The sequence below is a fragment of the Tetrao urogallus genome (assembly GCF_951394365.1).
Source record: "Tetrao urogallus genome assembly, chromosome: 3".
Lineage (NCBI taxonomy): Eukaryota > Metazoa > Chordata > Aves > Galliformes > Phasianidae > Tetrao > Tetrao urogallus.
Genome location: NC_136815.1, coordinates 40,378,253 through 40,405,698, shown reverse-complemented (window position 1 = coordinate 40,405,698; position 27,446 = coordinate 40,378,253). Strand labels below are relative to the sequence as shown.

At 38.0% G+C, this 27,446-nt stretch overlaps 1 protein-coding gene across 1 annotated transcript; it reads left to right on the top strand.

The window, feature by feature from the left end:
- On the top strand, positions 1-27,446 carry UBE2V2 (ubiquitin conjugating enzyme E2 V2; the record flags this gene model as incomplete). The annotated part of the gene is made up of 4 exons (XM_079533587.1): positions 1-58; positions 17,231-17,376; positions 20,419-20,544; positions 27,300-27,446. The coding sequence occupies 4 exons, from the start codon at positions 1-3 to the stop codon at positions 27,444-27,446; spliced, it is 477 nt and encodes a 158-aa protein (XP_079389713.1).

Below are 27,446 nucleotides of genomic sequence, written 5' to 3'. Positions count from 1 at the left end.
ATGAATCCTGTATCAGTAATCAGTATAGAATCTGTTGAGAGGAATGTCATGGTAGCAGGTGATAAATTAGTAGACAAGAATATTTCTTCAAGTCATGAATGGAAAAATTTAAGAAGCATAGGTGTACTATCTCAATTTTGTTTCATGTAAGCCTTGAAAAATAAAGCCTTTTTCTACTATAAAAAGCTGAGAGTTACAGGGCCTTTCACTCTTTTCTCACTCCTGAGAGCTTATAAGATGTAAATGGGATTGACAGAGCTCAGGACAGAGGAATAAATTGACCTTAGTGCTCACTCTTCCATATTGGTGCATATTGGCCAGGTTCATTCATTTCTGTTCCCAAACCACTGGCTCATCAAAGGATTGAGACTGTAATAAAGCAGGGATTAAAAAAAAAAAAAAAAAAAAAAAAAAAAAAAAAAAAAAAAAAAAGTCTTATTTTGGTACCTTACTGTTGATTCTGCAAGGAGAGTGTTTTTTATGGTCGGAGAACATTCTCTATACTTGGTAATGTGACTTTGGAGATGTGGGATGCACAGAGTCCAATTTGGAAAGATTACAACAAATTGGACGTAGAGCAGCTCTTGCAAGTCCAAAAAACAGTCCAAAAAAGAAATATTATTGCCTATGTTAGGCTGAGCTGGAATAGATATATTAGAGATCAGTATTTAGTCAGCTATGGATTACTGCATTTTATTTTTTTAATCTGAATTAGCATAATACCTGATGTCAAAGTTTACAAAAATTTATTAATCATTTTACTATGAAATAACTTCCAAAGACTTCTGCTTGTGTCTGGGCTCTGACATGGGATTTCCTGGTATGCACAGGAAATAAAACTGTTTTAGGGCTTGTGCTTTGAGTATTGGCATTTTGCATATCAGTATATTCAGTCTGGCTATTGTAGAGTATCTGCTACTAAAAATTTGTATATCAAAAAAAGCTGTTTTTTTCCTACAGTGTATTTGACTACATAAAAAGCAATAATTTTTACACAAAATTTCCATGGTTTTACGGTTATAAATGTCCCTTATAGTCTTACATGTGATATCTTAGAAGCTTCCATGTACTTTGTATAGTGCAACTGAATAGTGCAGTAGTTTTTGTCTCAGAAATACAGCCACACGTAAAGTTCCCAAAAAGTGGAAAATGTACAGAATTGTACATGCGTCTGTCCCAAACAACAAAGTCATTTCAGTACAACAAAGCAAACCCTCTTTAACAGAACTGCTAGGAATATTCAGTCATAGCTTCTGGAGGAAAATGCTGATTGCAGTGGGGAAAATGCTTTTGGCTTTGCATTTGCATATGCACAGATTGGAGATAGGATTTTTTTGTTGTTGTTGTGGTGCTTTCCATATAGTACGTAGAAATTTTAAGATTTCACACAGTCCAACTCTTAGCATGAAGCTACATTAAGCTCATTTACGGAACAAAGGAGGGAGTGATTTGGTATAAACATGAGATTTATCTCTACCTGTGTGAATTTCATCTGCTCTTGCTGTAATGTTCAGCTTCATCCTTATTTATTTCAGAAAAATGAGTGTTTTGGTTGCGTGAAATCCAGTAATGAAATTGTAACACCAAGGAAAACCAACAAAACTTACTAAGGTCAACCGTCTCAGTTTTATTCCAGAAATTCCTTTAATGAGATCGCTAATTCTTTGAACAATCATTTAAAAAATAATAATAAAAATGCCTTTTAAGAACAAACAATCTAATTTGAAAATAGCTTTTCTTTAGTGTGTGCTGAAGAAAATGTGTATGTTAGACATTTCGCAGCTATACAGTGCTTACTTCCTTTTAGAAATCATCTATGTTAACTAACTTTGCAAGTAAATATTTAATGTCTCAGTGGCTGACATTCCTCAGATAATTTTGATTAATCCCGCAGTATGACAGCTGCAGCTTGTAGCTGGACCTGAGTTGTTTGTATGGGTACTGCTGGGGAAAAGGGGAAGAACAAATCAATTTTTTTTTAAATTATTTTTCAAAAACAAGAACAACTGTTGTTGATATGATGTACCAATTCCAAGTGGTTTAGCTGAAGATTCATTTTGTGATGTTTTGGAAACGTAGAGCACAAGATGTGACTGAACATAGCTTCAGGTTAAAAAAAATAATTCAGCAAAGCATGCCATTCAAAATCTCATATGCAGCTCTAGAAGGAGGAACTGATCAGCAACATAATTTGAAGGAGTTAATTCAGGAGTTAATTTTTTGCACTTCAAGACAATATCAAGACTGCAGTGTCTAAAACTGGATTGCTGAAGTCTTCCATCTCCTTGCTATTAGACCGAGGATATAAAGTAGCTTGTATTAGAATAAGACTAAGTCAGTGAAAACTCCCTTTGGTTTCCTGAAATCTGTCTTAGGTTAAAAATATACATACATAGAATCAGCTGATCTATGGTCAGAAATTATAGGTGAGGTTCGCAATTTTTTTTCTTACATGTAGGCACAAACAACCTCTTTGCAAAGTGTGCTAAATGGCTTCAGAAAGGCACTGCTAGATCCTGAAGAAATGTTGTTTCTATAAAATCCACACTTCTCATTTCTACTCACTTAATAGTCTAATCTTTAAAGGTGAATTGGCTACTTTGTGTGACTGGTGTTACCTGTGTGAGGCTAATTTTTCTTTCTGAATGTATATGATTGATTCTGATTAGAAATGACACCGTGCTCAATGTCAGTGCCTTGTTTTCTTAAGTTTGGTGTTTACTTCTGTCTAAACTTTTGGATCTGGTTAAAGCAAGTCTACGTGTATGTGAGTGCAGCTGTAAGGAACCTGATGCTGAAAATGAAGGGCTGGAAATGGTCTGACTCTCCAGGCTGTAAGGCAAGGACTGGCGATAGATTTATTGGTGATTGGGTGGTTTGCGTGTGGTGTTTTTGTTCCGTTTGTAAAGCTGTTTTCCCTAAAAATCTTCCATTAAAATGATTCCATAATGTGGGGTAATTTCTCAGCGCTTTCCTTTATATTTTTTACAATTCTTCTCTGGTCAAGATCAAGCTAATGTCTGCCTGTTCTGTGCTTAGCAGAATCGACATCAGTGAACTATCATACCTTGTTTGGAGACTGCTAGATATTATGAACCCTTTAAAGGAATAATAAATTAATTTATTCATTAGTGGGACATTGAAGTAATGTTTTGAAGACTTCTTTTTTTTTTTTTTTTTCATATGAGAAATGGTACAATTTAAGCTATGTATCTAGAAAACTTGTGTATTAAACTTGACCTGGCTGGGTTTCTACTTTCCTTTGAACTATTTGGATACCCATTTCCTTCCTCTTCCTTATGGGAGAAATAGTTCTCCTAATGTGTTTCACCTTCAAGGCTTTATTACTCCTCTTTCCTTTCTGTATTATACCTCTGTGACATTATTAATCACTTACCCTGGATTTATTCAAGAAGCCACTTAATAGCAGTTCAGAATTTTACAGTCCTCATAAATGTTCTTGCATTTTCCATGTAGCTGTATAAAGCAGAGATCTCTTGAAGCTGTAAGTAATCAGAGAAAACAAAAGGAATAGAATGCTGTGTTCTGTGTGGCAGTGCTCTCTGTGTGGGGCGTTTTTCCATCCTGTCCGATGCACAAGGAAACTGGAATTGTTCTGCCTGCTTTAAAGCGACGTGGCAAGCCTCAAATTAATTTGCATGTGCTTCAGCTGGATTGAAAAGTATCTTGCTTACAAACAGCTTCTGAACTATATATAGACCATCAGTACTTTCTGACTGTGACGTACATAGGCAGGACATTCGGTATCTTCTCAGAACTTTGCCCTTACCATATTCCTCTCTTTGTTGCTGGTATTTTGCAGTTTGGTCTTTAAATGTAAGCTCCGACATATATCCACAGTGGCTATGTAAGAATACGCTCAGTGGGTAAGCACCTTCCTTAAAGCAGGCCACTTATTTAAGAATTTGTTTGAAATTTAAGGGTGTTACCAAGCTTAGTATGGAAGCCCATTACTTAAATTGTTACATACAATCCTAGATAATACTAGCCTGGGTGAAGAGGCAAACCACACCATTTCAGGAATGGAATAGCTGTCTTTCAGTATTTGGAGACAGATTGGTTATATTATAAATTTCAGGCTTCTCACATGAGAAAGCTTCTAATGTGTGGGAACAGAATTGCCAAACCTCATGAGTAATCAGTGGAGTTGAGGTACATATACATATCCATTACTTTGTGTGTTTTGCCTTTCTGAAGATTTTTCCTAAAGCAACAGAAGTACGTGCTGTGAAACTGTTCAACTGTTGACAGACTCTTCCTCCTGTTTTTCCAGCTACTCTTGCATGTGTTTTCCTAGACAATAGCTTTACTTCATCCTAACCAAAACTTGATCTCAAGTAGCAAATCAGCTTCAGCTCTCACGTCGCTTAGGTTTTGTTGCCTTGCTGTCTCAGCTAGCTGGTGGGAACCTCAGCATGGGTTGTGTAAAGACAAGATGCTGCTAGAGGAGGCATTCATAGCCGTTTTAAGCTGCACTCAGAAGGGTTTTGCTATATGCTGCTTTGCCCAAAAGAATGTTTTTCTTTGTTTGACATTTGGAAGGCACTAATGAGATGTAATGCGAACAATATTTTGAATAAAATCAGTACATCGCTACAAAAGCTTGAGATTGTCAAGCTGTCAGGCTGGTTCTGAATTAGATGAGCTTTCACTTTACAACCTTTTCAAGTAGGTCTGGTGCCTCAGGTACGTGACTGAAGATCGCTTGTAGTTAGCATTTGGAAACAAATGGAACCTTCAGTGGAAACCTGAGACCTCAGAGCTCTACATTAATCCTTTATTTCAGAAGAATCAGTAGCTTCAACTGAATTGGGGGGGGGGGGGGGGGGGGGGGGGGGGGGGTCAGGAAAATAGCTTCTAACACTTAGGCTCAGTAACTGCTTAAAAAAAAGTCACCTCCTTTCATTGCATCTGTTCATAACTGGATAGCTAAGTGAATTTGAAATGTGCTTGAGTAAATGATAAGCATTTTCTGCAGTTCATGTAAAAACAGTGTGCTTTATTGAGGCCATCACTATAGTCTTAGTGAAGTGTCCAGTGTTACTCATCTTACTTACAACCTTTTTTCAAGGTAAAAAGTGTATGTATTTTCTCCCTGAAATTGAACATATTGTCATGAAAATATAAACTAATTTGAACCTTTGAAACCTGGAGTGTAGAAAATAGCAGACTGAAACACGATTATCACAAAGTTAAAATAAGAATTTGGTGACAGTTCTCACTACTAAATAGTGGTGAATGGAACGTTTCCTGATTCTGTTCTAAGGTGTACAACTGACAAAAGAATCCCCGATCAAACTGTTTTCCATAGATAAAAGATCTTTATGTTGTGTGCTCTGAGTGCTGAGTCATGTTGCAAAGGACCTTTATGCAGGTCTTAGGAAAAGTGTTTGCTAATCAATGACTTATAACCCGTTTTAGCCAGCTTTACAGCTTTGCTAAACTAAATCCTTGCTGCTGCTCTTGTTATCTGGGTCACACATTGTATTCCTGCTATTAAAGCAGACCCTGTGAAAGTCATTTCATGGTAAGAGATTTTGGCCTCTGCTGGGTTCTTCTAGTCTGCAATGATATTTATGCCATCTTTCCTTGAAAAGATAGCTGTAAAAGTATGTATTTGAAATCCTTTTTCCCCTCTGCCGACGTAAGCTTAGCTTTAAGATGAAAGTTTGAAAAATTGAGCCTCTTTGCTGTTGTAATTCTAATTTAGTCTTTTGTACCTTTATATAGCTTAACATTTTGAATAGTGAGCTTACTTGTACTAAGCAGGGGTGTTTTTTAATTAACTTATTTATTATTTGAACTTCTGAAGAGAGAAATGGGGAACATTTCTTTGATAAAATCTTCATCCCGCAGACTAAATAATGAGGAATTAATATTGCTGGTGGGTTTTAAAATGATGGGTATTGTTTTAAATGCTCTTTTCTAGCCTCCTGTCATGGGTTGTTTGGTACAAAATTGGAATAGCAATAAAATCTTTAATTTGATCGGCATCACAGTGTCTCATTTTTCATAATCTTACCACGTCACACGCTAAAACATGTGGGACCCTGCACATAGCAGGGGGATTGAAACTAGATGATCATTATGGTCCTTTTCAACTCAGGCCATTCTATGATAATTGAATCATTGCATTTCACTCAGTAGTTGCCTCTCCAGAGTTAATTTTTAAATCCTAAGTGACCTATGGTTTTCCACCTTTGTCCAAAACACACCTGACTGTAGCAATAGGTGAGCTCCTGCAGTAACGTAACTGTTTCATTCTGGTGTGCTTTTGTTACAGTTAGGCACAAGTGGACATGCAGTGTTGGATGCAACAAAGCTCTGAGTTCACAGTGGTGTTTTTTAGCACAGAAAGTTGCGTTTAGGTATCTTCTAAATTGATAGGTTGATGCAAATTTGTAAAATAGATGACTGTTAAGCAGTTTACATCAGTTTCTATGTAGGACTGCAATCTAGTCAAGTGTATTCTAATTTTCTATTGTTGTAATAACTTTTTTTTTTTTGAGATATTTTAATCAGTTAAAACCTGTGGTGTGAGATCTTCTCGAGGTTTGGGGTTATTTATTTATGCACCAAAGAGCTTGTTTGTGCCCAGTTCTGTAGTCTGAAAGTAAATGTATGTGAAGTAGAACAATCCTCTTCATCAGTGCATTTTTGTGGACAGTATTAGCAATTGCATGCCAGCAACTGTATTCATGGTGGTCATAGCTGCATAAAAATGCAAAGATAGGCTGAAACAAGCTCTTAACGGTTGCTACAACCGTGCTAACAAAGTTGAGTTGTGTTAGAATTTCTCCCAAATCTGGACTATATTCTGAGTGTGAGTGTATCTAGCCTTACCTATTTGTGTGTTCCTGCTTGCTGATGTATGTGTGATCGCTCTTAGCCTTGCAGAGCTATAAGCTTCAAGAAATTCAGGGTATGGTTGCTTTGTAAAATGATCAGGACACTGAAGTTCATTCTGAAGTTAGACCCCAAGGAAATGGGGAATAGAGGTTTCATTGAGGAGTGAACCCTGATAAAGTGAAATGGTGCAGAATGGGAAAACTTACTGGGATTACTGAGAAATGACTTCTCACCAGATGCTGGTCAGAGGTGAAGCTTCTGTGATGAATCAGGCAGCTGATGGCTGCCTTGCCTCTCTCTTGCCTGCAGCTCTTCTGAGAAAGGTGAGTAAGGAGGAGGGGGTGGCTGGGAGGAGTAGAGAACTGTAGAAGTCAATAAAAACTAAACAGGTAATATTTTCCTGGTGGATGGTGATTGTCACAGTAAGAGTCCTGACCTTGAAGCTGCTTTGAGTAAGTTATCAGGTGAATTATTGAACAGAATCAGTGGAATTCAAAATTATCAGGAGTAGATAGCTCACTTCTGGTTACCTGAGAGGCAGGCTAAGAAAAGAGGAGAGGACACCGGAGGTGAAGATGCGTTGGTAATGGAGATGTGTGTTCTGCTAGTGATTTCTCACACTTCAAACCATAATCAATAAAACCTAAAATGTACAGACTTTTTGTTACATATTTACACATTTGCAATGCTCATTGTGCCGGAGAAGTCAGGTCCGAGGCCTCATCATTCTTACTGTGAAACCAGTAGCAACTGAAACATACTGAATAAATGATGCTGCTTCTGTAGTTCAATGTGCTGAGATTTCTTATTCCAGCATCAAGATTTGTGGTTAATCAGATATGTTTATGAAGTCCCAAAAACAAATGTAAAACTTATTTCCTTCCCTCTCAACTCCCATGTTAAATAAACTTCATTGTTGTTCATATATTGAAAGCTTTGTTACGATTTTTCTGATGTCTAAATACGCTTCCTACTGCTTTTTTAATGGAATATGAACTGGGTCCTGGTAAAGTGAACTCATGTTACCACCTCTCCTTTCTTGTGAGGCTGTCCATCACTGTTCTTGGTGTATACTATATTCTGGATTTTTGAGTGCAGCTGGGATAATGCATGTAAAAGGTAAATAAGAGGTTGGATTCTGACAGATGCGAGGTGGGCTCAGCCTTGGAAGTGGGAGCGAATAGCTGTACTTCTGAGTTACCTTCTCTCTCTAGTAGTCTGCTTGCCCCATAACAAGCAAGTATAAAGTAAGTTCTGTTTTACTTTGAAGACCTGTTTTGCTGCGTCTTGCAACTGATGCCAAAGCATGAGCTGGAGTTCAATGGTGTTCAATGCCAATTTTAACACAGTCCAACTAGAATCACTACCAAAACAAAAAAACAGAAATAAGTGAACATACCTACTTGGTTCTGTTTAGAATTTATCATTTTTTATCATTACTGTTAGCAGATAATTAATAATCCTAATGTTATGGAACTGAAAGGGGAAAATTCTGCTTTTATACATCTATCATCAGTGAAATGACTATTTCTAAACACCAGGGTCTCTGCATCACATGAAAGACATAAATAGGCCTGTGCCCTTCTAGACCCTTTTGCCCACTGCCCAGATATGAGTGCTTTGTTGCAATAAATGGCTGCGGCTTCTGTTGTACAAACATGATTTCTCATTACCTGCCTTCTTACTGTTAACTTCCCAGAGAATCACTATAGCTTTGTGCAAAAAAGAAATTCTTGTCAACTTTAGTTTGTGTCTGTTAAGACACCAACAATGTAAAATTTCATAGAATAGAATCATAGGATTCTTAGAGTTGGAAGGGACCTTTGAAGGCCATCTAGTCCAACTCCCCTGCAGTGGAGAGAGATATCCGCAGCTACCTCAGATTGCCCAGGGCCTGGTTCAGCCTTGCTTTGAAAGCCTCCAGGGATAGGGCATCCACCACAACTCTGGGCAACCTCTGCTGGTGCCTCACCACCCTCACTGTAAAAGGTTTTTCCTTGTATCTAACCCAAATCTTCCCTCTTTGAGCTTTGAAGCCATTTCCCCATGTTCTGCCACTACAGACCCTGCTAAAGAGTCTGTCCCCTTCTTTCCTGTTGTGCCTCTTTAGATACTGAAAGGCTGCTCTCAGGTCACCTCCAAGCTTTCTCTTCTCCATTGAAATAAATAAATAAAAAGCACTACCAATGTAATTCTTAAGGTAAATATTACTTTAGATAGCTTTATCCAAAGCATAGGTTTTGAGATGGTTTATAGCTTTCTCTCTGCTTTGTTTATTGGCTTCTTCTGGGAAATGTTTGCTAAGTGAAGTGTTTTCATAGGAGGAAAAACAAAGCAAAACAATTGATGAAATGAGTACTAGAGCTTGCTTCTCTGAGCAATTTCAGTGAGTTCCTTTTGTACCTCCTCCTTGAAATTTCCCAGCCTAAATGTTTTCAAGTTTTTACAGATTTTAATTATTATAAAAGGCAAAAGAAGTTAACCAGCTACAGAGTTCTTATGGAGTGGAATGCATCACTGTATTTTTGTATGTCTTTAATTTGTCTTGTTAAGAAAATGGATTGTTCATGTATCAGTTGTGCTGGGAATGGGCAATTTCTGTAGCTGATGCTTGTAAGATGGCCCTTTTCTATTGTTTAACATTGTAATGTGACTGGCTCTAACTTAGAAAAAGCATTCCTAAACAACATCAAATAGATGGCCATTTGCTCTATACATGTCAGTGTACATCTTTGTAGTACAAAAGCAGTACAAGTTTACCTGCTACATTTCTCTTCGTTTTGATTTCTAAAGTCAAACTTTCTTGTTTGTTTCTTTAAGTCTGTGTTTCTAAATGCTTTCCACAGGTAATCTTAGCTCTGTTAGTCTTGATGAGCTGGCAGATCGGAGTGCCTGTCATTTATAGCTTATCCCCTTGCAGACAATGCTGATGAGATGCTGATAAATTGGTCTGTTACAGTGCATCCTTGAGACTTCAGCAAGGTGGAGAAGAAGCAGTCAGGATTGCTGCTGTTTTGAGGGGTTGCCTGTGACTCATTTTGGAAGCACGGAGTGCTTAATAGCTCGCTATTTTCCGTTGATTTTTGTTGTTGCTGTTGTTTATGCTATGTGACTTCAATAATTCCTTTTGTCATGCCATTGTTATTGACACAAAGGCAGCTGTTTGCTTTTATTTGATAAAATCAGTGATGGCTGGATCCTCGTTGTGGAAAGTATACTTGCATTGTATGGATGTTTCATCCATACGTGCTAGAATGACTTAGTAGCTTATGTACCATCCTGATCAGTTTATATCGTCCATTGCTGAATGCTTTCATTTCACCATTTAAACTCAGAACTGTTAATGCAGAATGTTCTGTTGCATGAATGGTGTTGGAGATGTACAGGCTAAAGGAAAATAGAGAAAAATAGCATACAGTAAATGCCTCTTTATGTACAGTGTTAGTATATGGGATTTTTAGTTGGTTGTGTTGGTTCCCAGACAGAGTTCCAGAGCAGCAATTGGAGGCTTTCATAGCTACTGGAAAGCAAAACACTGCTTTTCATCGAGCTTGGATGTTTGCTTTGAGCAATAATCATGTTCATCACCTGGCTGTTGGAATCAGAGCTTCTGTTACGTGTGTAGTTGTATTCCTAATTAAAAAAAGAAAAAAGTTCATTATGGAATTGCTGTGTTCCACTGAGAGTGGTAGCAATGCCTTCCTTAATTAATATGCATCTTATACTTTTGGGTTTTGGAGCCAGATTACTGTGATTGACTTCTGATAATAATTACAATGTAATTAACTTACGCTTGGAAATACTTCTTGATATTAGATGCCAGTAGTAAGTCAACCTTTTTTTTTTTTATTCACTGAATATTTAACTTAGCACAAGAGTATGATGTGATAACAGGCAAACAAAAGTATAGGCCATGTTGGTTTTTTTAATGTGTGTGTGGTTTTTTTTTTTTTTCAGAGAAGCGTATGTCCTACAAAATTTATTTGCACAAGGCTGTGTTTTGCAGCCAGAGTAGAAGGTTAGCACTTTACATACACACAGGCTTCTTTCCTCTCTCTTCTTATTTGTACATCACCCATTTCAGGGCCTGCCTAGGGGTTTGGTTGTTGCAATTCTTTTTAGCTTAACTTTTTGTCAGTACGATATTTCAGCTTTCATCTGTGTTCCCTTCTGAGTAAGACTTCTTATGAATCACTCAGGTTGAAAGGTACATGAAAGGTGCCTGTTGTTTTCTCTGTGTTTCTCTTCATAGTTTTTTATTTTTTCTCTGTGCCTCAGGAGAAATTATAATACAGGTTAAGATTTGCAAAGCTGACATTTGTCCTGTCTCCTGGGATGTCAGATAGCTATTTTTTTGCCGGCCTGAAGCTGTTAAATGGAATTTGAGTGGGTTTTCTTGTTTTTATTTTTATTTTTTTTTATTATTATTATTACTAAGTTCTACATGTTCTGTAGTTTTTGTTAGCTGGAAGTCAGTGGGCTGCAGATATCCCATACATTCAAAACTGTTGATGCTGCAGTTTTCCTGATGTGGCTACATCAGTCCAATAGAGTAACATCCCGAACAGAATCCTGGCTGTGCTAATGTATAATTACTGATTTTCAATATAATAGACAGTCTCACACATAAGGCTCTGTGTCAGGCTATGAAAAATTAAGCTCATGGTTCCACTCTGTAGGGACCAAGGAGAAGAGAGGAGTGCACATTGTCACCTTCCTGTCTGTTGCGAGGCTGGTCCCAAGAGACGTGCAGGGGGTTTGGGCTCCCAGGTGCAATTGCATGTTCTGGGATTTATTTTTCAGTTTTGTGCATTCTGTTTTGTTAAGTTAGTTCCTTAATCTAGAGTGTGTTGTCTTCAGTTTTTAAAATCACTTCTCTTTGGTGTGAAACAGTAGAGATGCATAATTTACCTTCAGCTGCAGATAGAGACAAATAACAGACAGCTGCTCAGTGACATCCAGAACATACTTATTCTTGTAAGTATCCAAGAAATTAAGCAATATAATTGAAATTTCACAGGAAGCGCTGAAGGATTTCATATTTCACAGTTTTAAAACAAAATGTTCAATTAAAGCAGTTTAAATGCATTTTTAAAGCAATTAAAAATATGTTTCTATGGACACGGTTGTATCAACACAGCCCACTTACATTTAAACTGATTTATATGACCACGAAAGGAGTCTGTCAGCATGAGTTATTAAAAAATATGATTTAATGTAACCAGTCTGTGCTGTCAAACTTGACTGAAGTGCAGTTTTGTGTCTTTTTTAATGCTTATTAATCTATACCAGTAGGTGATCTGGCATTAGCAGCTGTGAAATTGTGTCTTGATACAGCAGCAGCAACATGTTTTTCCAGCCTTTCCTCTTTTATTGCAGCAGTAAATGTTACTGGTCCTGCTAAAGGGTGCTGAGGATTCCTTTTTTCTGACTTTTGTTTTTCCAGATTGTGTAGCTTTTGGTTAGAGCATAAATGCAAGGTGTTTTGTTTTTTTTTTTTTTAATTTGTTCTGTTCCCCCAATTACAAAAGTAACTCACGTATGGAAGTAGACTTTCCTTAATATTTATGCAAGTCTCTCCAGAAGTAATTTCTCCTATTTATTTCCATGGAAACTACAACACATGCAAAGTGCACAATAACACTGTTTGACAGAGCAAATTCTCAGCTACAAAACACTATTTTTCATCGTGGTCACCAGCATTAGCTGTGCATTTTCACTCTTGATAAACAGGAGCCTGCATGCCATGCTCATAAAAATCTTCATGACTGCCTGGAACATGGCTTGTCTTTCACATCGTTGTCACCACTGCTGAAGTGCACCACCCACCACATCACTGTGCCAACATCCACTGTTTGGTCTCCACAAACATTCAGCAAGTGTTGACGAGTGTCAGTGGGTGCCATTTTTTCCTCATGGAGGAATTCAGTTCCATACTTGTGCTCTGTACACATTTCCGTCAGACTGCACTCTGTCAGACTACTCCTCTGCTGCCATCTGTCAAACAGCAACAATATGTAATGGGATATTGGCAGGAAGGTTCAACCTCTACTTTTGTATTGCCAAAATCATAAAATAGGAGGCATTACTTTGTGGCAGTCTTTGTCTTCACTAGTTCTGCTACTTGGTCTTTTTTCATTGTTCAAAGGTATTCAACTTCATTGTTAGTTCCACAAATTTCCAATAGGCATCAGCTACTGTAGTCTAGTTTCATGATTAGACTATTGGTACGTATGACCATGAGTGTTATTGTGTGTGTGTGTGTTTTGCTTGTTTTTAAGTGAAGTGTTTCCTTCAGCTCTGTGAAAACTTGGTAAATGCAGCTTGACAGTTCATGTGTACAGTGTTGGAGGGTCAGGATGTACTTGTCAGTAAAATCTGCAGCGAGTTAAGCTTTGAAGATGAACTGAAAAGCAGGCAGGGGAGGTTGCTTTTGTTTTATTTGTAATCGTGATGAATCCAGCTGTATTTTCACATACAAATAGCTGTGCTGCCCCTAGCCATCAAACATTCATGATTGGGTTACTGCCCAGCTCTGCCACTCCAGTATCAATTGATGAATCAGAGCATTTCTTTGGAAATATGGGCAAGGGGTTGTTTTCCGATTCTTAAATACAGGATTGCATAAGAAAATGATTTTCTGCACTTCCTATGAACAAAATGAAATAGAGGAATAAAATTTGTCTGTGGATGTGAATCAGGTACCTTAAATATATGTGTTCTTACTAAAAACAAACCCAATATTTCATGTAAAAAATCATTTCTTGTATCTCCAACCCAGATGTTGTAGAACTGAATAACATTCTGAAAGGAAGCAAATTTTTGCTCTAGTTTCAATTAACTTGTAACATCTTTTTCTAGGAGGTTTTTAAATGAGTTGGAATCTCAGTAGGTGGTAATGGTTTTTTGTACGTTTTCCCAGTAGACATTTTGATGCTTATTTAACTGCAGAGCAGTGTTTGCTGCCTGCTTGTAGCACTGATGGTGCTAGGAGGTTGGTGCGGGGAGCCTGTCACTCCCTGTGGGTAGAAGGGAGAACCAGTGAGCACAGACGACCGAGTGAAAAAAGATGCAATAAACACGACAGTCCCAAGGCTTTATTTTCTAGAAACCTGTCATTTCCTGTGGTCTTGTACGTGAAGCTCAGTTTGCCAGTCTGCTTATCCCTGCACCCATGGCTTTGCAAAGGAAGGCACCTGTTATTTTCCTTCCTGAGTCAATTCAGTTGATTAACTGGGTGGATTTGGTTTTATTACAGGAAGAATAGCTTTTTGCTAAATGAGTGTGCCAGTGCAGCTAATTGAGGAGTCCAATCAGTGCAAGAGTGGGAGGGGGGACCTCTACTGGCAGTGAGCAGCTGAGCTCAGCTGCATGGGAAGGCAACAGCAGGTGAGCAGAAAAAATATTAAGGCCCATTTGGTTGATTATATGCTCTTCTTCCAGAGATAATCTGCAACTCAGGAGTTTTGTGATCAGGGCGGGGCTTCTGAGAAATGGATTTAAGGCACTGGATGGTGATAGGACAAGGGGGAATGGTTTTAAACTAAGACGGGGAGGTTTAGGTTAGATGTTAGGAGGAAGTTTTTCACTCAGAAGGTGGTGACACACTGGAACAGGTTGCCCAAGGAGGCTGTGGATGCCCCATCCCTGGAGGCATTCAAGGCCAGGCTGGATGTGGCTCTGGGCAGCCTGGTCTGGTGGTTGGTGACCTTGCACATAGCAGGGGGATTGAAACTAGGTGATCCTTTGTGGTCCTTTTCAACGCAGGCCATTCTATGATTCTATGATAAAGATTGGAGAAGTGTAAGATAAATCAAGTACACAATTTTATTTGGGAAAAGAACGTGTGAGGCACTGGGCTTTGCTTCGTGAGGCTCCATGTGCCCATCAAAAACTTTTCATGCAAATGAACAGCAACACCTGCGGATAGATCAGGTTGCTCAGAGACTCTTCCAGCCTGGCCGTGGAAGTCACATGCTGCAAAACATTGATCTACTGTAAGTTTGTCAGGTCAAGATGGGACCAGAAGAATGAACATATGAATTTCAGAGAAGCTTTTTGAAAGGATCTCTACTGAAGAACAGAGAAATTATCTGCTCCTTGATTTGTATAGTGCTAGTACTTTCAGGTAATTGTATGTGCAGTCTTACCTGGGAAAATAAGTTTCCAGAGTAGCTGAGCTCCATTGAAGTGTAGTTCTACATCTGAATGTTTGCTGCTGTTCCATGTCGGTATTAATTAAATAACATATTATACGTTTTGGCCTTGATTCTTTGGACAGACTATTGGCAATGCAGAGTAGGGTAGTGTCAAACCTGAAATCTCAGTGACTAACGTATGAAAACCAGTTTTCTTTCACCTTCATCTTTTTCAAGCTATATAGTATATACTTCTTGTTAAGAACTTTGTGTACACTCAGTTTTTATGTTAGTTCTATAATGGACCTTATTTTTTCCAGTGAAATCATAGAATGCCTTGAGTTCTTGATCCTTGGGATCCCTTCAAAGTCCCAACCCCCCTGTCACAGGCAGGCCCACCAACCTCCAGGTGTGGTACCAGGCTGCTCTGGGCCCCATCCATCTGGGCCCAACCTGGCCTTGAATACCTCCAGGGACGGGGCATCCAGAGCCTCTCTGGGCAGCCTGTTCCAGCACCTCACCACTCATAGTAAAGAACTTCCCCCTGACATGCAATCTAAACCTTCCTTTCTTCAACTTAAAACCATTTCCCCTTGTCCTGTGACTGTCTACCCTTGTAAAAAGTTGATTCTCCTCCTGTTTATAATCCCCTTTTAAATACTGGAAGGTTGCAATTAAGTCACCTCATGGCCTTCTCTTCTCCAAGTTGAAAAGCCCAGCTCCCTCAGCCTGTCTTTGTAGAGGAGGTGCTCCAGCTCTCTGATCATCTTTGTGACCCTCCTCTGGACCCTCTTCAACAGCTCCTCATCTTTCCTGTATTGGGGGCCTCAGACCTGGACACAGTACTCCAGATGGGGCCTCATGAGGGCAGAGTAGAGAGGGACAATCACCTCCTTGTCCCTGCTGGCCATCCCTCTTCTGATGGAGCCCAGGACGCCATTGGCCTTCTGAGCCGCAAGAGCACATTGCTGGCTCATGTTCAGTTTTTCATCTGTCAGGACCCTCAGGTCCTTCTCTGCAGGGCTGCTCTCAGAGATCTCTCCTTTCGGTCTGTATGGATGCCGGGGATTCCTCCAACCCAAGTGCAAAACCTTGCACTTTGCTGTGTTGAACCTCATCAGGTTCACATGGGCCGCCTTTTGAGTTGGTTGAGGTCCCTCTTGGTTGCAAAACAGGTTCCCTAGTGAAAAACAGGTACGAAACAGATGGGAAAACAAACAAACAAACAAAAAACATTGGAAACACTATAGCTAAAGTAGCTTTTAGGAAATCTATCAGCTGTAGGTAAAAATATAGTTAATAGTACTTACTGAAAGAAAACTGAAGTTGTAATAATTGCAATCTCATCACTGTGCATTTGAAAACGAAAGTATACTGTGAGGGCATGTGCAAGCATTAACATTCCTTGTTCCCTACTGTCATACTGAAATATAATTTTACTTTGAGATATAAAGCAATTCCACTTGTTTAATATCTATCAATATCTGTCTGTCCCCACATATCATCATAAATCCAGTAATTATAGTTCAGCTAAGTGAATATTACTTGGCTTTCTGTAGAGACAGTACATTTTTATTTTCTGTTGTGAATACATCATTAACTCTCTTCAGCAACTTAATCGGTGTTTTTATACTGCTTATTCTTTTTCCTCTGTTAGTTGGGAATAATAATCACTGGGTTAAATGGGACTTGATTTGTAGTTTTTTTAGTATCTGTTTAAGTATCTGTTTCATTGATTATTATTTTTTTAATCAAATCAAATAATTTGAAAATGTTTCAGTCTTTCTTTTACAGTTTACATATTTTAATGTCATTGTGTTAAGTGTTGCACTCTTTAATTATTTTTGCGAAGAATTTGCAATATTGATTTAATTAGAATTGCACTTGAGTAGAACCTGACTGACAATTAATTGATTTTGAAACGCTTTGGCTTTAAACAGTACTGTGCTAGAGAAATAGGAGAATCTGAATTAAGCCAAAGCAAACAGAGCAGAAATCTCTTATTTTTTCTTACATAGTTTGTCTTGCTAACATGGCTTCTGGAGAAGTGTTTACTTGCTTCAGAATAACTTGAGTGCTGACTAAATTCAGACAGGAAATGTTCCTTATGCTTTGAAAATACGTTCACTCATTGCCAGTGCATGCCATATAGAAGCAATGAAGTCGTTTATCTTTTTGTTGATGTGACCAGTATTAACTACATTCTTCCATTTTTTCTGTAGTTAAAGTACCTCGTAATTTTCGCTTGTTGGAAGAACTTGAAGAAGGGCAGAAGGGAGTAGGTGATGGTACAGTAAGCTGGGGCCTTGAAGATGATGAAGATATGACACTCACCAGGTGGACAGGCATGATTATTGGGCCACCGAGGGTAAGCGTGACAATAAAATGTTGCAAGCACTACAAAATGCCAACTGGAAAAGGTTACTCCCTACATTGTAAGGGAATTAGTTGAAAGGTGGTGTAAAATTCAATGAAGGTTGTAGTTGTAGTTGAAATACTGTATATTCACATTAGAAGTCATCATTTTCTGGCATGTTAGTGTTTTCAGTCCAGCCTCCAGTCTAGTACATGTTTCTGCAACTGTTTAAGCCAGTTGTGTTTTTACACTTTCTACTGAGTTAGAAATATACTTAGTCAGTATTTCCATCATTACTGCCCATAAATGTACAGTGACAATGCAGTAAACAGGGTAAATTTCTTTCCAAGGTTTAAGTATGTGCCTAGCAGTTTTAGTTATGTAGCAAAGATTTATCAGATAGTCTTTTAGTATTGCAATTTATGCAGTCTTCTTGAATCGGTGCTAAAGAACAAGCAGTTGTTAGTTACTTCTAATAGGATAAAGTTTATAAATAATAATAGGAAAGAAAATCAAATCCTTCTGACCTTTTAATTTCTATGAAATATCATCTGTTCTGAAAGCCTGCAAGAGATGTAATCATCCCTGCTGTGAGTATCAGCCTTACCTGGTATGAGTGGACACATCTTCACCTAACATGTAACTTTTGTGCAAGCTTGCTAATGAGTTAATATGATACAAAGGATCACCGTTTAGGACTTTAAATGAGTTTACTTCCAGTAGCTCTAAGTAAGCACATCTTTCACTGCTAACACGAGTATACTGTCTTGTGCCTCCTTTGGTGCTGGAGGGCTTATTGACTTATCCAAGAACTGAGATCAAAATTTGACCTCAGTGAAGATAATGAGTTCCAGAGTTACATTCAGTGTAATTCAAGCTCCTTTTGGAAGTCAATTAGCTGTAGCATGCAGCAGTCTGTTTAGAATATCTGCATAATTGTATGGAGCTCCTGAGACTTGGATATGTTTGAGACAGGACCAATTTAAAATACAAACGTAACACGGGTATGCCTGGATACTCAGTTCTGTGGAGTCACAGTATTCAAATCTGTTCAGAAGAAAATTTGTTATAGTTTCCAGAACTGTCTGGCTGATTTCTGGTTTCACCTAAAGCAGATTCTTAATGCACCTTTGAAGGAAGTGATTATTATGTAGGAGGCTGAAGGATTTTACTAAAAACAGAACAAACCTCTGAGATGCAGTTTACATTCTAGTCAAATTATATTGTTTATTTTTTTTTCTTTCTGACTTTCTATGTAAAAGAGTGCAAGCAAGTAATATTCTGGACCATGTTAGAGACTTGCAGTCTTGCTTAGAGTAGAAAGAATTTCAGTATGTGGAGACCGCGGATAGTAAAAGCCACCAGCTCTCAAACCAGGATGGTACCTCAATGAAAAGAGCTGCGCATCCAGTTTTGGTGTTTGTAGAAGATGGGTGTTTTTGGAATTGGTTGAGTTAGGTAGAGAGTGTGCAGCTTGGCTGAGCACAGGGAAAGTTGCTGATACTTCCCACAGCATGAAGTTCTTCATATACCAGTCTCTGGAGCCGTGCAAGGAATTGCTTATCAATGTTTTCTTACTTGATTTGCAAGGTGAACCAACAAGAAAAGGGGAGGAGAAATTTGTTTTGAATGAAAGGAAACATTTTTCTGACCATGGAAAAATGCTTTTGAGACTCTTGGGGGAGCTGGTCATGGACCTTTAACTTACAGTTAAGCATCAATTGGAAAAGCACAGCAAAATTGAAAAGCTGCCTGGATGGAATGAGGGAATGTGAATCAGTGCCATTCTCAGGAATTTTCAGAGTTGTGAGTAATGGATGTACATTTTGGCCTGTTTCCACAACTGACAGCATTCTTCTCTGAAACGTGGTAGCACATATATTATCTGTAGCAGGACAAGGTTAGTTTTTTGGGCTTCCTGCTTGTAGTGGCTAATAACAGTAGAAAATCTTTTTTAAAATTTATTTTTATTTTTTTTGTAGAAAGGTATCCTGCTTCCTTTTGTTTCTTTCTGACCCAGTTGTTGGGTTTATCTGTAGCTTCTTGAGATTACAGGACATGGTTAGGATCCTTCATGTGGCTGCCATTTACTTGGACACAAAGTGAACTTTTGACAATTTGACATTGAAGTTGATTCTTCTACTTGGAGTGAGTGACAGCTGGCTGATGCAGAACAGCTTGCAGATGGTACTTTTTGAAAGTTTGGCAGCATCTTTTTGCTGCAGGTTCATATTAGCAGTAGGCGTTGTGTAGGAGCTGGGTTTATATTCTTTTTGGAGTGCAGACACTTGTGCATCAGTGACCAGTGGAGATGCTCATGCTTTTTATCATGCATGTCCTACTTGACAAGAAAAAAAAATGTTAGAATTGTGTTTATTTTTGATTGGATTTTCTCAAGATATACTTAGAAACAAATAAGAATGAACTGTTAATGAACTCTTCCACAGTCGTTTTGGAGAGGTGTCTTCTGCAAAGGTGCTGTCACCTAATTGCACTGCCTGAAATTAATAAATGCTTTGGTAAACCAATCTTTAAAGGGCCATTTCTTGATTTCATTCCTCTCTGAAATATTTACTTGCTTAAAAATTCTCAGCAGTGGGAGTCTTGGAAATTTTCTGGAGTGCTACTTACTTCTAGAATATGTATTTTTATTTTTCATCTTCTTTTTTGTTTGGTTATTCTCACCTTTATCTTTCCCTGTTCCCTTTTTGTTTTCTCTAAAGATTATTTTCTTCCCTTAGCTCCCTGCTGTGCTAAAAGTGCTTTGGCAATGCAAATGGAGTAAATGTGAATTAAAAAAAAAAATATTCTGTTAAAATCTTTTGTATGGTACTGTCAATAAGTAGTATAATTTATAGAAACTCATCAGCTAACCAACGTAACCAAAACAGTGGGATATCAGTTACTAATCCAATACTATCAAGGAGTACATAATCATAATAAATTTAATTATTTTGTATTTCTTTGTCTTTATTCCTCTTGCCTTTGCTTTTTGTTATTTTCTGAATATTCAGCTTTCAGTGAGATGCATTAGTCTGTCTTTTTGCTTTCTAGACAAACTATGAAAACAGAATATACAGTCTGAAAGTAGAGTGTGGACCTAAATATCCAGAAGCACCTCCTACAGTTAGATTTGTAACTAAAATTAATATGAATGGAATAAATAATTCCAATGGAATGGTAAGTTGAAATGGTAAGACCAACAATATTGTTAATCTGTACTATAAACTATTTATATCCCAGATGAGGATTTTGCATGTTGGAAGGAGTTTTCCTATTTAAATTGTACAGTATGAAGTACTTGGTTTAAATGAAATTTTGGTTGCCTGTTGCACACATCTAAATCTTAAGGTGTTTACAGTATTTTAGTGGCTCTCAGTGGCTTGTTAGTGAGAGAGGCATTATTTATAATACTGAAACTCTTGTTTCTCTGAAATAAAATCAAAGGCTTTAATTTTGCGCAGGAAAAAAGATGTTTAAGCCATGTATTTTCCATGGATTGCTTTTACAAAAATGACATTAGATTCTATCCTAACAGGAATGCTGTACTAAAGACCATTTTTTGTTTAGTTAGTAAAGTTTGCTTTAGTATCCAAACTTTATCTGATATTTCCATTAATTACAAATGGAAATGTTTCTGCCTGAATCGTATTGTGGATGAACTGATGTGTTTAAATGCCTATTTTCTTTATAGTGGATTTATTCAGATCTGAGATTATTTTTAAGCTTCAGTCTTAAAGTCTTTTAATATAGGTAGTAACCACTTTCATATTAAAGATCCATTTGCAGTAAATTACATTCTTAGCAGTGTGTTTGAGCTGTTGTGAGTCTTAAAAGTATACTGATCATCCAAAGCCAGTGAACTAACACCTCAGCAATAGTTTAAAGGGGATTTGAAATTTCTTCCTGCATAGTCAACAACCCAACTCTTATCTGAAGATCTTACTAAAATTGCTGTCTACAAACCAGCTGTTGCTCTTTATTCCAGCTGTAGCTTATAATCTCAGTATTTGTATTTATTAAGAGGTTGTGACCAGCCAAAGCTGCCAATCTGGAATGCAGTAGAGCTTTTGGTATGTTTATAATATTATTTTAGTACGTCCCCCTTGTAACATGTATTGTTCTGAATCAGTGAAGAAGTATGTTGTCATTAATTCATCTGTGCATGCCTGAGAATATAGCTGCTGGTTTCCAGAAGCAAAATTTCAGGCCTGCAGAGCCTAAAAGCTTGTGTTTACTGAGCCCATCTGCTTGGAGCTTGTGTTTGGAGAAGTCTGGACTCCCTCAGCCTTATGAGAAAGGGGCTGAATATTGGGACCGGAAGTTTGACGGGTGGTTTTAAAAGCACTGATAAAATTCAGTCATTACTATAGGAAAATCTGATTCTAATTCATTTGTAAGCTTGCAGCAAAAGTTCATTCTTACCCCCAGTGGTTCTAGCAGATAGAATACATTATGAAGGACTTGCTGTGCAGATGCTTAACTGTACGTGTTTCGTGGATTTCAGTAGGAATAGGTTGTACTTTTAACATAAACCGTTTGCAGCCCTAATGAATTTAAAACTCACTAAGTGATTTTTTGTTGTACCCTTTGTCTTGCTTTCTTGTGTTTTTAACTTGTTTTGCCGTTGTTCTCACTAAAATTGTGCCAGACATATCAGATAAAGTGGAGGCACGTTTTACAGTTGAGAGCACAGAACTGGAATTCTGACGGAGAGCTGAGTTTGGCTTTGCTCCAACCTAGTTTTTCATTTCTGGTTAAGCCACTTATCTGTGGTGTATTCTGTGTGGATAGAAATGTCACGTTTCTGGAGAAGTGATACACAAAGAGTGTACAAGATATAGAGGCAGTTCACTTGTGCTGAACAGATTCTTTTCTAGTGGAAAGGGTAAGAATAAGAAGCCATTCTATCTAAACATGAGGGGATATTTCACTGTGTGAGTGATAGACTGGCACAGACATAAAGCCCAGAGGCTTTGTGGTCTCCTCCTTGGAGATTTTCATATGCCACCTGGGCACTTTGCTCTGGGCTGGGGTTGAGTCAGGTGGACCCAAAGGTCTCTTCCTAAGAGTAGGATAACTTTATATTTTGTTAGTTCCAAATTCAAAAAAACTAGACAAATCTTGGTTTTCATTTTCAATCTTCTAAGCATGCGTTTCAAAAATAGGGGTCTCAGTAAAAGCTTTTGTTTATAGTGTGAGTATGGATGATAGTATGTGCATACTCTAAAAGCTGTTTAGCTTTTCATTAAAGCTTCTTTTTAAACGTTAGTGAAAGTTTGTTGTTTTTTTTTTCAGAACCAGGTGTTATTTAGAAATTCTAAAGCAATTCTGATCATAACAGAGGTCTCTTTGCAGTAGTTCTGTGCATGTATGTTCCAGCTTGCTGCAAAATACTGGAAAGCAAAATAAATGTATGTATGTTTAATGGATGAAAGTATTATTCTGTTGCCTGAGCCATAAGCTCAGATTCCTTTCCTTCTAAAACGTGCTCCAGCTTCTTTGGAACAGTTCATGTTTCTGCTTCCTATTTTATTTCCTTGTCTCTCTGAAGCTGCTCTCTCACTGATTCTTTCATATAGTAGATCATAAGTGGTTTGCTGCATACTTTGAATGATTGAAGATGACAGTGTTTTGTCTTCAAAGAAGCTCTGCTGTCTATATTTCTGCAGCCTCTTTGTTCACTCATGGCCGTCTTTTGATCACGTTGCTTGTAGAAGTCATGAAAAATATTGATGACTTGCAGAATAGAAACCCAAGATAAACAGCACCAGAAGTGTTGCCATAGCAATATTATAGTAATACTCAAAACATTTTTGACAGTGTTAAAGTATACAAAATAATTATGCCAGTAATTGCTCGAGGTAGAGTCCCCAGCATGAGCTTCAAGGATAATAATTTCTTTTGAGTTAATGTGAAAGGTGGAGGGGAGTGATGGATGTGTACTGGAGTTAATGTTAGCGTAAGAAAGCTAGTTTTAAACTGCTTCTATGTTTTCCGTTAAAGTGCAGTTATGTGTGTTGAGTTTATTCTTACTGACAGTTGGAATATTTTGACTTACTGTTGGAGTGTTTTGGGAAGGAACTTTTGCTTGTGAGTGAATTTTCCATCAGCAGCATAACTTCAGAGACATTGTAGGAAAGGAGAGGGCTGCCTTAAGAGTATTTTGTATAAGAAGGCCTAACTTAGGTTCATTGAATCACCCTTGGAAATTCCATTTCTTATTTGCAAGCTTTAGCATGTGGTTTTCTGCTTTTCAGTTTGCCTGTGGAGCTACTGAGTTTGCACACAGGACTGGGGTCCTAATTTCAGAAAAGCTAGTCTGAGTACTTACATATGGCTGGACAAAATGCTTTTCTGTGCTAATGGTCATTGTTGTAGAACTGTATTTAAATTATTGTTCTTAATGCTGTGGAGTGTTTTTGTTTTGTTTTGGTTTTTTAGTCTTTTTTTTTTTTTTTTTTAATTCTGTATCCTGTATTGATGAAATGCAGGTTGTGTTCTGGCATGCTATTTATTTTCACACGGTCTTTTGGAGATGTCTAATTTTCGAGCCTCTGAGAGTTTTTTTTAGCAGCCTGTCTTGCAGGATTTGCATCACAAAAAGTTACAGCTGGAAATCCTTGTTACTTATAAATTCACTTGGGCCTCTGTCAACTATAATTCCGTCAAATGCTGTCCAGTTACTGCTTTGAGTGTGTTTATTGTAAACTAAGCAGTTTGCTTCTGCTTTAAGTTCTCCTAAAGTTACTGAGAAAATTATAAATACCCAATACTTGGCAGCATTTTGGAAAATTATTTGGTTTGATTCCAGTAATTTAGTGAAATAACGTACATAATTTCTCCTTTTTTTAAAGTTACATTTACAGTTGTGTACCCCAGGAAAAAAATAGTCCTCAGATTGCAGTTTTCAGCCCTATTAGCTTTTATGCCATCCAGAAACTTCTTCCTCTTATATATAACAGATGCATCCTTCAATATTACTTAGATGCTCTTGTGTGATTTGAATGTTTCATAGTTTGTGTCAGCCTTCCAAATATCTTAGCATTGTTCTTCATAAAGTGAATTTACTGCACACTGTCTAAATGGGAAATACATTCTGCAGTGCAATTCCTGAGCCAAAATCTTCACTGCTGTAAGATGTCATCAGTAAGTCGGTGACTTGCAAAAAGAGCCTTGAGATAAACAGCAACAAAATGTTATGTTGCAGCAGTCTTTACTCAGAAAGCATTCATAACTTTACGACAGAGTTTACAGTCTGTGAGCTACTATTACAAATTCCCAGCCAAAAAGAAAAGCTGAAGAAGCTTACTTCGGAGTGATCCCTTCTCGTATTCCAGCACAGCTAGTGTATATAGAGCTGCATTGCTTAAACATCAGTGATGACTGATCCCTAAATGCTGCAAATGAGGCTGAGTGCAAACTTGAGATAGACTAAAAAGGTGAAGTTGTGGAGAATCAAGAAAAAGGAAGATAGTTTGGGAGCAGAACTGCAAGGCTGAAGGCAGATGTTCACTGGAGGAGTCCCAGAAGAACTGCCTTTCCATCTGCTTTTTGCTAACTTGGTCCTTATCTGAACAGATACTAAGTTTTCTCTTTCAAACCTACTGAAAGCTAAACCTGCCTTTCTCTTCTTACTCACATTGGCTTACTGGTTGTCTTCTAAAGCCACCAGTTGTTGATTGCTGCATAATTACCACGAGCCTCCAATGTGTGCATTTTTCCTGCATTTCTGTTGCAGCTGTTGTCTGGTCCTTGGCCTCATTTACCTTTACTTCTTTTCCGTAATTTTTCTTGGGGAGATGACTGGTTTTCAGGGAGATTATTGATGTGATTTCTCCTCAGCTACTGAGGGTGTTGTATTTCAGGTCAATATGGAAGTTGTTTAAATTACAGGTCTGTCAAAGGGCACAGACCAGAGCAGTCGGGGAGTACTCATATTTTGTTGTATTTCTCTGAATAGAAGAGGACAGTAGGTAAGCTGCAGAGAAGTATTAGCAAGTGATAAGTGTGTATACATGTGTAGGGAAAAAGGACTTCTTAATCACCTGCAACAAAATGCAAAGTGAACATATGATCTGGCACTCATTTCATCTGTTACTGAGGTTTTGCTGCTTTTATCAACCACACTAAACCAAATGCTTGTGTCAGAAGAAGAGTGCAGGAATTACCATGATGGTCTGACTGGTGATTTAGTGGGTAGCAGCCCTGCTCGTGTCAGAGGTTAGGGTTAAAGATTGCCTAGTTTTAGGGTGATCTTAGGGTGATCTAGTTTTAATCCATGTTAGGGTTAAACTAGGTGATGTTTAAGGTCTCTTCCAACCCAAGCCGTCCTAGGATTCTAGGGCTGTAGTGTTACTTTGAAAACTTTTCTGTGTGAACTCATACACTTATTGGTTACTTCAAACTGCCATGACCTTGATGCATAAGATAACTTTCCTTTTGATCTCCTTTCTTAATTATTACAAACATTTATAAATTATGTATTAATCTTACTGCCTTTTATACTGTGGTTTGATGATGTGAGGTCTTTTGCAGCGGTGCTGGCTATATAAGGAGCTCTGACTCTAGGCAGAATGTTCTTTGTACAAAGAGAAGTGCTGAGCTGTGAATTGGATCAAGGATCCTGCCCTCTTCGCATCACAAAGAAGGCCTACAAACATTTCACGGCTCATCTGAAATGCTGATACACAGTAGCACTGCTACGGGGAAAAAGTGCCTAGTGAGAGGGAGAATTTTCTTGAGTTCTTATTGCTACCTACACCAGCATGCTGTTAAGCTTTGGCATCAGTTTCCTCTTACAAAAAGGTTTAGTCTCATCTTCTGGTGTTCTGAAAATAGCCTCAACAATCTAGAAAGAAAATGCTTCTGCTAGAATTCTTTCTAAGGACAGTGAAGTTTTTTTGTTTTTGCTTTTTGTTCTAATGAGAAGGAGAAAAGAAGCTTCATGATGCTCTATACAGCCTAAATTATAAATCGGTGACTTTTCAGCACTTTTATAGCCTCATGGCCTACCTGCATTACTGTGGCAATGGAACTCAGTATTGTGCAGTTGCCTATTCTTGCCCTTGGGTCTCCTTTGCCATCCACAGCTTTGGGCTCCTTAAGATCTTCTTAGGATGCTCTGTGCAGCCTGAGTGGACAGGACGTACCTGCTGCCAAAACAGGCTGATTTTCATTTGTTGACTTGTGCTTGCCTATTGAAACCTCTCTGTGTTGTGATTGTGTAAGTTATCTCACAGGTTTAATAAATGAATAGGGAAAGTCCACATGTAAGTAATCTTCACAGCTCCATTAAATGATTTACTGCAAGAACAATGTGAAGAACTAATAAATGGCTCAACATCATGAATCAAGTAATTCAGGCCATTTCTTAGCATATGTACTGATACTTGGTATGTCAGAAGCACCACATAATATCAGTATGGAATAATCACAAACTGATACTTGAAACAAGTATTCCTTAGGAGAGGTATTTGCAAACACTTGTGTGTCAGTGTTTTCCTCAGCTCTTTAAAAACCCAAGTGTATATATTTAATACATACTTAATGAAGGTGATTTTTTTGAGTCATTTGAAACAAATTGGTAGAATTGAATTTTGTGAGGTATGGTTCCAGTTTAGCAGTGAACTATTTGCTGACTTCTCCACTCACCCCATCCTTTTTGTTCTCACTGATGTTAATATCAGCACAGGTGGAGGGATCCACCTGCATGGGTTTTATTGCAGAATCTGTGTCTGTGCAAATGTATGTTTATTTTCCTAAAAACTGTGTTATGAACACAGTTCATAAAGTGGGGACTTTATGCCACAGAGAAATTGTCAGAGAATGTTTTGACTCTTTCTTAGAAGCATTAGGTCAATAGCAGTAATTCATACATAGGTTTTTTTAATTATTATTTCATTATAACTTACAACTTTCTCTTCTCTTTGCAGGTGGATGCACGGAGCATACCAGTGTTAGCAAAATGGCAAAATTCTTATAGCATTAAAGTTGTACTTCAAGAGCTAAGACGTCTAATGATGTCCAAAGAAAATATGAAGCTTCCACAACCTCCAGAAGGACAAACTTACAACAATTAA